The sequence below is a fragment of the Blennius ocellaris genome (assembly GCF_963422515.1).
Source record: "Blennius ocellaris genome assembly, chromosome: 19".
NCBI lineage: Eukaryota > Metazoa > Chordata > Actinopteri > Blenniiformes > Blenniidae > Blennius > Blennius ocellaris.
In genome coordinates, this window is record NC_137668.1 from 5,988,091 (window position 1) to 6,000,776 (window position 12,686).

The 12,686-nt window shown below is 40.9% G+C and overlaps 1 protein-coding gene across 1 annotated transcript in view; it reads left to right on the forward strand.

Annotated features, from left to right (window-relative positions):
* The window catches only part of cnksr2a (connector enhancer of kinase suppressor of Ras 2a), a gene marked incomplete at its 5' end in the record, with an annotated part of 66,837 nt that overhangs the window by 23,741 nt on the left and 30,410 nt on the right, over window positions 1–12,686 (forward strand). The window contains 5 exons of the mRNA XM_080515197.1: window positions 6,884–6,971; window positions 7,334–7,375; window positions 11,459–11,578; window positions 11,707–11,766; window positions 11,882–11,950. Coding sequence (XP_080371323.1) covers window positions 6,884–6,971; window positions 7,334–7,375; window positions 11,459–11,578; window positions 11,707–11,766; window positions 11,882–11,950 — 379 coding nt within the window. The remainder of the gene's footprint in view (window positions 1–6,883; window positions 6,972–7,333; window positions 7,376–11,458; window positions 11,579–11,706; window positions 11,767–11,881; window positions 11,951–12,686) is intronic.

The following is a 12,686-nucleotide window of genomic DNA, read 5'->3' on the forward strand; positions in this document are numbered from 1 at the left end:
GATGAAGTTTAGTAATAACTCTATTTATATGGCACATTTCATACATATTTGTACGTATATATAGCTTAACCACTTAAAATAGAGGGAATAAATGAAATTTAACATCAGTTCACCATTAAAACAGAGGAAATATTAAAAATGGACTAAAACAATTGAAACTATAAAACCAAGGAGTCTAATCTAAAGGAGGATTGTATATATATCTGCCATGTTTTTATACATGTTGGTTTGTTGACAGAATAATTAAACCTGTTGATGGATTTTGATCAAATTCAACCTGCAAAACAAACAAAGAGTAATTGAATTCTGAGAGATCATATTCTGGATCCACAATAAAACTTCAAGCTTTAATCTAATAGAGAGATTATGAAAGAGGTTTTAATCATGTTTAAGAGGCTGACTGGCTTTGGGCCGAGGCAGAAGAGAGAAGTCTGGATACTGACTGCATGAGAAGATATCAAAGTCTATAATATAATCCAGATATATAAGTGTAGATTTACACCACGAGTGCTTTCTGAATTTACACTTTTCTCCATCTTTTCGTGCATAAAATAAAATAGCATGACACACCGTCGTCTCCTCGCTGCTTCTGATTCTCACACGCTTCCCTTCCAAAAACCGCACTTTAGTCCTAATTTCCTCAAATCCTCCGGCGCCTTTCAGTCGCTCCGGACTCTCCGTCTCATCTTTATGTGCACATTTTAAAAAGCACCGTACCGATGAATTAATAAGACAGTCACAAGGACCACCGTTTATGTCCAATATAATTCACTTCCAGCTCCTTAATGCTCTGGAACTTTTAACAGTCACGGCAAAGGAGCAGAAATTAAAACTGGACTTTTTTAAATCTGCCATTCTTGATCCTTCAGCGGCGGTTTTTAACGAACACGTAGGATCAAATGTTATTACTATATTCCAGGCGGGAGGCATGTTTCTTCATCCGTTCATCAGATTGATAAAACATCGTCTGAAGTAAACTGACTTTGCCCGATGGAGCGGTTTTTTAACCAAATGTGAAAATATAATCACACAAATATTTAACTATAAAACCACAATTCTTCATTTTTTTTTTGTTTCGTAAACTAATCAGGATGAGTGACAATAACTTGATTATTCCAAGTCAACAGTGCTTGGAAAATGATTTACTCTACTATAATTAATATTGTGAGCTCACACAATATTGAACATAACATAGAACATTTTGTGGTAGCTAAGTTTTTTCAATCAAAGATCCACCCTCATTTACAAAAAAAAAGGGATGTTTAAAAATATAGAAAAGTCACGATGGGAGAACACTGACATTCTCGTAAGCAGACGACCAAGTTGGTTTGTTATTACGGCGACTGTCAAAATAAAAGTACCAAGTCCTGGGAGAATATGGACTTGGGGTCATGACGCTCCGGAGGAAACTTTGATGGTCTCTTTGATGATTGTTTTGATTTTCTCTACTGAGCATGTGCAGTGGCAGAGTTTCAGAAAAGTTGTCTTTTTTTTGGAATTGACTTTTTATTGCTGTTTTTTTAAGAAAATGTAACAAAAATACAAACAATAATGGAACAAAGAGCAGGGGAAGATCCACCTCTGAAGAAACATCTCACACATACATCAATATGCACATGTGAGCATATTAATTCTATATTTTATGGTAGCTTGAGGTTGCGCCCCCACATGGAGGAATGCTGTTACTACACAAAATCAGGCCTGACATGTTAAACAATTTCAGCAAAGATATCAATTTTCTATCTTATTTTAAATGTGATTCCCCTCACAGTGTGTATATTGTAAACAACACCAACCCAGTCATTTATACCAGGTATGGTTCTTTTCAGACATTTTGTGGTCGGAGCCTTCTTATCAGGAGTCTCAATGAACATTGATCCCTCTTTGCACATTTAAGCTCTTCCTTATCGCTGAGGTACCTGATTTTAAAGCTAGGACAGATTCTACACTTAAAAACCGGCTCCAGGATGCCGTGGACAGTTCTCCACAATCCCAAAAGACGTGAAAGAAGGTGGCAGCAGGATTTTCCCTCCTGCCCTGCACTGTGACCTGTTGTTGGACGTGCCATTGTTGGAGGCTTTTTGGAAAATATCAAAGATGTTGTCTCCAATTTTTTGATTTTTTTCACGATATAGTTTCATATCATTGTAAATATCTTAAATGGTCCTCGTTTTGTAGATGACAGCTGTTCTTAAGGTCCTGGAAGCTCAACATGGTACCTTTCTTCACGAGTGTGGAGTCAGTTGTCAGTCCGGTCTTAGAACCCTCATGTTAGGAATTCTTCTCCACGGTACTTTTTAATTCGTCCCTCCCATGTCGTCAATGAGCTCAATATATGTTGGTTATCAGGGTCAATCAGATGGGAGGGTCTCCCATTAACATATTAACTGGGACTCCTTTCCCCATTGAGCTCTCTATCTCCATCTCTCCCCCGTTTCTATGGAAACAGTGTTTTCCATATAGTTCCTCCTTGGGATCAGTTTTCGAAAAGTTGTGTTTTCAGCGATGTCATATAAACCAGAAAAACAACAAAAAATGTACCATTTCCACTTGAAAATGTCCACGAGCCAAAGACTCGTGAGTCGCGCGTCGACAATTTTTTTGCAAAAAAGAAGAAGAAGCGTCGTCTGAGGGCTGCAAACCGTCTGCGTGGCCTCGGGTCCTGCGTGGATATATATATATATATAGAACTCAGCCTCAATCTCCATGACCCAAATCACACCGCAGATAAATCATCCACCAAGAGACTGTGGCCGATTTCTTATCTGGGTCTCTAGAACAACGCCGTCACTCCTGATCCGTCGTATCTGTAGCGGCGCGCCGCTGCCTTTGTCATTAGCGGCCCATTAGCTTATCGTTAGCGCCTCGCTCACACCTGAACACTCGATTATGCTGCGTTACACCAGACCTCATTTAGAAACACCGTGGTGGTGGTGGGGGTGGGGGGGTGGAAAGAGCCTATTCTCAGGAAAATGAGCTTTTAGAAAAAAAAAAAACTTGACATCGAAATGCGCCGGCTTCAGTGGAAAGTCTCAGCGAGGCGTGTGGGAGACTTTTAGCAGCCGCCGGTGGCAAAGCAGCAAAATCAAAGTGCTTTAATAACCTTTTTTTTTTTTTTTCCACTTCACTCAGACTCAAAGTATGTTTGTTTTTTTGACAACGCTGCGTGTTTGTTTCTGGGACCGGGATTGAAAGAGAAGTGGTCAATATGTGGCGAGGGCACTTCGACAAAAGTGGCCTGTTTACCTGCTTCGCTGAATCCTGCCGTCCAGAGGAACTTGTGAAATGTACAGACTGTGCAGAATACAGGAGCATTAGATATACAGATACTAGAGTACAGGCACAGGGGAAACGCTTGATTTCCTCACCAGTGGAAAAATCGATCGACGCTTCGCATTGATTGATCATCAAATAATGAGATGAAGAGGAAAAAAGGCTGAAACCTTCAATGAACCGCTTGTTTCCGTTTCTGTTTTTGGGATCGGGTTCTTTCACTTCTCTATTTTTGTTGTTTGAAGAACAAGAAGTCATAATATACATGTTGCTCACATGTTTAGACACCAGCCACCAGTCCTTTACACTCAGCCTGAATGAAATAGTACAGAAAGGTGAAATGATATATAAATTAAATTCAAGAAATGAATATACAAAAAGGAAAAAAAGAAAGGAAAAAACAATTTGCACAAATATCTGAACTTACAGTAACAATACAAGCAATTTTAATAATTATAAATGAATACATAATAGAAATAAAGAAAAACAATCATTTATCCAACACTATATTCACGTTTCCCCCCCAAAAAATCCACTTCTCCCATCTGAATGCTTGTTTATTCCCTGTGATCGGCACCTTAAATTCTAAACAAATAAATAAATAAAATGTTAACAGATATGTGACACATATCTTGCTGCATACACGTATAACCTGGACTTAAAACAGTCCAAATATTGAACCAAAGAACACAACTAGAAGAGTAGAGCAAAAAAAAACAACTAACCCTAACCTTGTGTTAAAAGAAGGATTCTTGATGGATCCAACCACGGCGACAACCTCAGAACAGGCACATCCACGGCCGCCCGACCTTTGACCTCTGGACCCAGACCACACAGTGGAAGCTGCTGGCTTGGAGACCCCGAGTTTAGTCTCTGTAATAGACTTAACTCTCCTTTAACAAAAAGGCTGTTCAGGCCCCAGAGGGCCCGGCACCATCTCATCCGGGCTGAAAATTGCAACGACACTTGTAAAAGGCAGGTAAACTGATATTGACGAACCGATCGCAGGAAAAAAAAAAAAAAAAAAAAAAAAATGGCTGCCTGTCAAAGCATGACGGCGTCAGTGCAAAAGCTTTCTGATCGCGCCTGACTCATCCGTCATCCTTCAATCTTCTTCAATTCCGCCGAGCAGAAGGCAGATTATGTCTGGATGAGTCACCGGTCAAGCGTGTCTGTGTGGCAGGAAGTCACGCAACATGAAATCAAACGGACTCGTCTCTCCGTGAGGCGACGGGTCAAACCACTGCATCTCTTAGTTTGATTAATATTCTCAAACTCGCACAGACAATTGGTATTTCAGATTATCAATAGTTACCAGGCAGATTTAGTTATTGTCGGAAGTGAAGAGTCTGAAATTGATAAAATGTAATAAGCTGTCAGAGTCACTGGCAACATATGCAAACTGTGAAACATTGGAAATCTTTCATCAGAAAGAGAGAATAAATTGAGGCTGATATTTGTGTGTATATCTTTATCCACACGATGTACAACAACATGATGTCACGTGCACTGAGCATTCAGGCTCTGCTGATTCAAAATAAAACTAAACACTGTGATGGCAACTATTCCATAAATGTACACGGGGAAGGAGTTAGAAACCCCAAATCCATGAAAAATGACAATAAAAGTCTTTGTATGCATCGCAAATTGTCTAATTCTCGCAATATTGAACAAAATCGTGTTCACATAATATCGTGCAGCTTTAGCGCAAAATCAGTCAAAGATGCCTCTGCTATAGAAAAACATGTAAGCTTACAATTCAGAGCACAGATTGTTTGCGATATTATTAATTAAATAAAATTAAGAATTTAATTAGAATTAAGTACATAGATAACTCAGTAGATATATAATCGATTTAATTTCAGTAAAGTTAACTAAAATATAAAAATAATGAAAAATGAATGCTGCAAGCAGCATTGGATGGGATCAGGGTCAAATAAATACTGATCAGTTATCAATTTTGGAGGTTTTCTCCAAAAGTGACTTTTATTTTGAAACAATGGGGTCAAAAGTGGGTAGAACCCAGCTAAATAGCTCGTGATTCATAACCTTAGCCCCCCTATTAAGGCCAAAAATTACACCCAAAAATTAAGTAATGCTCAACTGATAAAGTAAATTCATCTGGAATATAAAACAATTAACCTCAGCAAAAAAATATAAATGTATCTATATTAATGAAGCTCCATTATAGTTTTCTCTTTAATGAGCCTATTTAATAAAAGAAAAAGTAAACTTAGCTAAATGAAAGCATTGAGTAAATATTAACAAGAGTCTAAATTACTAATAAAAGCATATTTGTATATATATATATATATATATATATATATATATATATATATATATATATATATATATATATAACTGCAGCTTTTTGCTGCAGTGATGAAGCAAAGGAAGTTCACGTCCCGGAGAAGAACCCGTCAAAGTGACCGTCGCTCCGACAGCTAAAGACAGAGCGTCACAATTCACAAGAGAATAGCTGTGAACATCACTTCTGCGAACGTCGCCTCAAAAAAAAAAAAAAAACCCCATCAGTTCTGGCGAAAAGCGATTTGGTTTCTATATTGTGGGTGTTGAGGCTTCCAGCTGCAGCGCGGCAGCGACTGGAACGCCTCGGCTGCCAGAGGAGCCGCTGGCGTCGCCTCATTTAGCCTCTCGCAGAACAAATGAGGCGCTTGGCAGCGGCCGGGCGGCAGATGGGAACCTGCAGCCGCCGCCGTCGCCGCGGTGACGAGTGTCTCCGGCCCCGCTCGCCTGACCACCTCTCAAGTCGAAACGGCACTCTCGTTCCGGAGCGGTTGGCCACGAGTTGGCGCTGTCGCTTTGTTTTTGTAGCTCGTCGTCAGCTGATTGTGATCGTTAAAAATGTAAAAAAAATCTGAAATCGAAGCGGTGAAGCTCAAAAATGTACTTTTATTTGCGGAACACAACAAAATTGCACATGCAATAAGAGAACGCGGTGTGAACGCTGCTCGCTGTATCGCAGTGACGTCACACAGGATATTTATTCGATGCTATACCTGTCCATTAACTTCTCTCTGGTAATCAGACATGGAAGACATAAACATAAACATGACGTCACCTGAAAAGTTATTCGTGAGGTTTTCTTCTTGAGCGCGGATTTTCAACAAAAAAAAAACACGAGTTCAGTCAGTCGTAGTCGACTATTACGACCCCTATTTAATGAGCCTGTTTAATAAAAGAAAAAGTAAACTGAGCTAAATGAAAGCATTGAGTAAATATTAACAAGAGTCTAAATTACTAATAAAAGGATGCACCAACGACTAACAGCTAACCCTAACCTCGCCCTAACCAGAGAAATAAGTTAAGAACTAACAATCAAAAGAGTATAATTTACAGCTCCGTAGGTTTTTAATGGACTGCTGGTGGTTTTATCTTCATCTCAGCTTGTTTACTCTGCTGGTCCTCTGGAACTTCTTGTGAATCGCCTCTCTGCCTCTCCCCTCCCTGCGTTTTGGAACGAGACTCTGCGGCTTCACTCGTGTCTGTGTGGCCCGTCGGCCCGTCGGCCCGTCGTCCCGCTCACAACGCCCCCGTCCGTCTCCCGCCGTCGGACGCAACGTAACGTCCTGTCCTCTGTCCCCCGCAGGTCTCCATTCGCCACCGTGGCCGACTACTCTGTTACCCGGAATAATGTCATTCAGCTCTGCCTGGAGCTCACCACCATCGTACAGCAGGTGTGTGCGTGTGTGTGTGTGTGTGTGTGTGTGTGTGTGTGTGTGTGTGTGTGTGTGTGTGTGTGTGTGTGTGTGTGTGTGTGTGTGTGCGTGTGCGTGTGTGTGGGCGTAATGCAGCAGCAGACTCTGCATCCTCCAGCGAGACTCTTCTCTGCTCTGCTATTTCCGTCCTTTACAGTCTGTAACGACTGCTGTGTGTGAATAAGGTAGAGATGTGTGTGTTTATCTGCGGGGGTGGGGGGGGGTGAGGGGGGGGGTTTAATGACTTACTGTAACAGCAGGTATGAGATGGACGACGTTTGAAAGATATCAAATTAAAACCTTTTTCTCTTTTTTTTTCTTTTTTCTTTTAAATCCTGCAGGACTGTACGGTGTTTGAGACGGAGAACAAAATTCTTCACGTGGTGAGTCGTCATGCATCTGGGGGTTATTCACCCCCCCACCCCTTCACCCCACCCCTTACCCCCCCACCCCCCCCACCCCCAATCCCTCCGTAAACATAGAAACAAGCTTCTCTTGTTTGGTTTTGTTTCACCTGAACATGAAAAGTTGAGAGTGTAGCTCAGCACAAACACTGGAAACTGATGGAAACTGCCAGCCTGGAGCTCTTAAACATGAATTCAGGGCCTGTTTACATCTTTACAAGTGAAAATGTGTGAATTTGAACACATTAATTTCAAATTTTACACTGCAGCATTTTGAAAACGATGTGTGTCACTACAGGAAAGGCCGGAAACGATGCTGTTAGCATGCCGGACCAGGGGGCTGCATGTGCAACGGCAGCGTTTCAGAAAAGTTGTGTTTCCCATGGAGGCTCGAGTTGGGGCGTTTTCGAAAAAGTGACATTTTCTCCCGTTTCCATGGAGATTTGAGTCAGAGCGTTTTCAAGAAGTTGCTATTAGTTCCCGTTTCTTTGGAGACTGAGAAGTTATGTTTTGTCCCGTTTCCACGGAGACTCGAGTCGGAGCGTTTTCGAAAAGTTCCCCCTTGGGAGCGGTTTTCAAAAAGTTGCATTTTCAGCAACTCTAAGAACTGTTTTCATACAAACGGAAACCAAAAACAAAAGTTTTGAGTTTGCACTTGAAAACGTTTCTCGCGTAAACAGGGCGTTAGCTAAATATTACACTCATGTTGATATGCTGGTTAGAAAAAAGTAAAAATTTTCAATTACAAATTAAATATTTTTTAATTATATTATCAATAATAATGGTAATTTATGTACTCATGTACTATTCCTGTTCAAAATAACACAAACTTCTTATTACACTTTAGTAACTGTTTAATCCTTGATATATTTGTTTGTTTGTATGTATGTGTACTAATTAGACATAAATCAAAAAGTATTGAAAGTAAAGAAGAATTTAAATAATAATGTACTGAATAGTTTGATTAAATGTGTATATACTATACAGCAGTAGCTGCAACATTAAGGAAAAATGATTTAACATATATCATTTTACACCTACTATTGTATTTATTAAGATACTTAAAGTGCAGGGTTTTTTTTTACATTGCTGTGATGAGAGTTTAACTGGATTTAAATGCCTTTAACCTCTTTTTCTGTGAATAATAGTATATTTATAGAGATCTTCTACGTGCATTAAAAAGTGTTCAGACAAGTATTATACAACAAATAAAATATATATTTTTTTCAAATAATTGCAGGACAATCAGGTTGTGAGAGAAGCTTTATTAGTATTTGTGGAGGCCGCAGGCTTAAATAAAGAAAAAGACATTTGATGAAGTGAAAGAGGAACACACGCCGGCAGAAACACACATCCCGCCGCTCGCTGGTGGACGCAGGAGGTTTAATTGACCTTTTCACAGGCGGGCGTCTCATTTGCTCCGACACGTGTTGCTAATGAGCGTCGCTGATTGCATAACGGCGCGGCCGTTAACGCGCTTAGCTGCAGTTCAGGCTCCGACACGTCCGCGGCGAAGAAGATTCGCCGAGAAGTAATGAGGAAGCGAGAGCCGCCCGATTCTGGAAGGGTTCCATTCAGCAGAACGACAGTCTCAGACTTCACCGTCAATACATCAGGAAGTTCAACGTCTCCTTTCTTTTTTTTAATCGTTCTTTATAAAGTTTCAGAGCTGCTCCTGCAGAATCACCATAAAATACAGTCAGCACTTTTTTATTCCAGCTACTTTCCTCTGCTAAAGGAATTACCTCTGAAACAGTGGACAGCATGTTGAATGGTCGTCTTGACGACTGCCAAGTGAACAAAAAAAAAAAAAACACATTTCATTACACTTCTTCACCGCTGTGGGCAGCAGGGTGAGGAAATCGGCATTATTCAACAGATATCTGTGGGAAATAACGCCACGGTTTCCTTTGTAAATGATGCGAATGGACACTGTGGTGTCCCGGAATCAAGAGTTCACTGAAGCATTGTGGGTAGTCGATGGAACACTTGTTTTATTCCACCTTGTACAGAGAAGAAGGGGGCCTGTTGACGGGTTCTCTCCTCCTGAAGGGGAAACTCTGGCCTAACGTGGATGTACTGCAGCAAGAAACAAGAGTAATAAAAGAAGGTTTTCCAGTGAAAACGCCAATTAGTGAGGTCATGATTTTGTTTTTTCCCAAGGATTCTGATTGGCTATCGTGGCTTCATGCGTCTCGTTACACTGCCCCCTACAGGTTTGGCTGCTCATAGCGGCTCTGAACCAGGTGGACATGTGGGTCCATGTCAATTTAGATTTCTGTTTTTGTAAACAACGTGGTCTTAAGCTACGTTCACCCTTTCACCGTGTGAAAGGATTAATCTTGCGAGTTTTTTTTTTGTGGGGCTAGCCCAATTAACGGCCGGACGATTATCAGCGCTGATATTTAGCGTACCAATTTAAAAAAATTTCTGCCAGTGAATCTCATCCATACTTAACAGTAAGCGGCGTACACCAGGTGGCGCCACGCCTTCTTTTTCCCATGCGGATCACTCGGGGGTCTGACAACATTCACGGCGCATGCCCGATGGAGGCGGCGTTTGAAATGTAGGGTCAACGATCCCGCAAAGACGTCGGATCTCAAAGGCCCTTTTTATCCTCAAGCTGTCAAATGTGTTCCTCCTCCCCACAAATGATAATGTCACACGCCTGCAAGTACAATAGTTATTTAACGGCAATATTTATGGTCGCTTAATGTACACATCTCTGGTTTCCTCTGTTGTATGTAGATATATGTGTATATATATATATCGACACACAACAGAGGAAACGTGCAGCGAACCCTTTCACGTGCCTAAGATAACATTCATCCTGGACAGTGGTTCTCAACATTTCTTAACATTTATCCATGTTTTACACAGTTAAATAAACAGGCTCAAAGTGGAATCAAAGTGGAATCAAATACAGTCATTATGTTTCATGATCCAATTATTTAGAAGTTTTGGATTATTTCCTCACAACTTACTTACTTACTCACTACAACCAATGAGAATTGAAAGTTCCACAAAGTTTCACAAAGTGGCCAATCGGATCAAATCTGATTGGCCACTTTGATGGGGGCGGGGTCATTGTGAAAATCGCACAAACTCCAAATATCGCATGAAATCTTGGGGGGGGGGGATATATATATATATATATATATATATATATATATATATATATGTTGCTTTTTATTTTAATTGCTTTTGAGAGTGAGAATAAAAACCTTCAACTTCAACTCAATGGTTCTTCTGCACCAAAACAACCACCATGAAAACGACATGGAAGTCGTTTTAAGCGTTTCTCTCGGCACTGCGTTTTCACCCTCACAAGTCAGGTAAGCAGAGAATTAGTTAAACGTTAGGAAATGTATTGAAATCTTTTAAAATGAGCTTTATACATCTTGACAATGTTGCTGCCATCATTATTCTGACCACTAGAGGTCCTCATTTACTCCATTCAATGCTCTAAAAAAAAAAATAAATCAAATATCTATAAAACAGATTAAAAATAGAAATAAGCCTCCAGACTCCAGAATAACAATCACATTTTCTGTTTCACAAAAGAAATATTTGCAAAAAAAAAAGGAAAAAAAAAGCGGCCCAAGAAAATCTCATTAAAGTCTCATCACAATGAAACAAATGTCCCGAGGAATGGAATCCAGCGCGAACCCTCTTTAAAATGCTACGAGAAGCCGCACCAGTACGCCGTTGTGGCATTAACCCCGCCAGCGTTCTTCCCCGGAGGGAAATCTAAAAGAAACGCAAAGAGGTTTCCTACCAATACAAATCCATTCCCGACAAATCCACACGACCAGCCTTTGAGGGGGAAACAAACGAAAGCTTTATTTGCTCTCTCTCTCTCTCTCTCTCTCTCTCTCTCTCTCTCTCTCTCTCTCTCTCTCTCTCTCTCTCTCTCTCTCTCTCTCTCTCTCTCTCTCTCTCTCTCTCTCTCTCCCTCTCTCTCCCTCTCTCTCTCTCTCTCCCTCTCTCTCCCTCTCTCCCTCCCTCTCTCTCTCTCTCCCTCTCTCTCTCTCTCTCTCTCCCTCCCTCTCTCTCCTGCAGTGTAAGACTCTGTCGGAGGTGTGTGAGCACATCGTGTGTGTGTCGTCCGACCCGCTGGTGTCTCAGTCGGCCCACCTGGAGCTGGTCCACCTCACCAACATCAAACCCTCCGAGGGCCTGGTAATGACCGTCTGACCGCCGCCGTCCATTCTCAATCATTCCAACGTCATGTTCACCTGCAGAAAAACGTCATTTTATTGATTTATTGATTTATTTGTTCCTGATATATTCCGTCTCTCGTCCATCAGGGGATGTACATCAAGTCCACCTACGACGGCCTCCACGTGATCACAGGCACCACGGAGGGGGTGAGACTCTAACGCCCTTCTCTCTCCAAATCCAGTTTGTTGTCAAACTTGCCCCGATCGCTGAGTTTCAGATCGACTCACGTCGCGCCGCTTTGCTTTGTGTGTGTGTGTGAAGTCTCCGGCCGACCGCTGCAAGAAGATCCACGCCGGAGACGAAGTCATTCAAGTCAATCATCAGACTGTGGTGGGTGCAAATCCACCACGACCTCCTCACACACTCACACTGGTCACTTTATGTCCTTTTGGAGGGGGAGGGAAAAAATCCTGATGTCATTTATTTACATCATAGGTGTTGCTTGAGCTCATACATTTCTGTTGTTACGTTTCCTCGTTTATTTTGATTGAAATATATCATCGTCAAAACCAATTCTGGTTGTAATAACACTAATAATGTGATCAAATCGTTGGAAAAATTCAAAGTGACGACATGATTGGGTTTTACAATTATTGTTCACATGCATAATTCATCCCAATGGAGACTTTTAATTATTTTCAAAGACATGAAATGAAATGTACTCAAATACACATATACATATTTTCTACAGACACAAAAAAGAATAGATGCGTTTCAGGTTCTTTTAATTATGGAGCAATGTGTCGAGAATGGGTCTCTGTGAGAAGGATGCATTCATATACAGATATATGATTTCAAAAGTAAGATTAGGGTGAGAATTAGGAAAGCAAAGTCATTTATGATGAAGCTGCAGGTCAATGAATTGAGGTTTTTAAGTATTTTCTCAGTCTGAATATTTCCCCCGACATGTTTTAGGGGAAATCAGAAAACATCAGAACTGACAGTATGTTTTTTACAGCTTTTAATGAGAATGTGTACGTTTTAATATCAATTTCAAATCCAAGTTGGCCACTTTGATGGGGGCGGGGTCATTGTGAAAAACTCCAAATATCACATGAAATCTTGG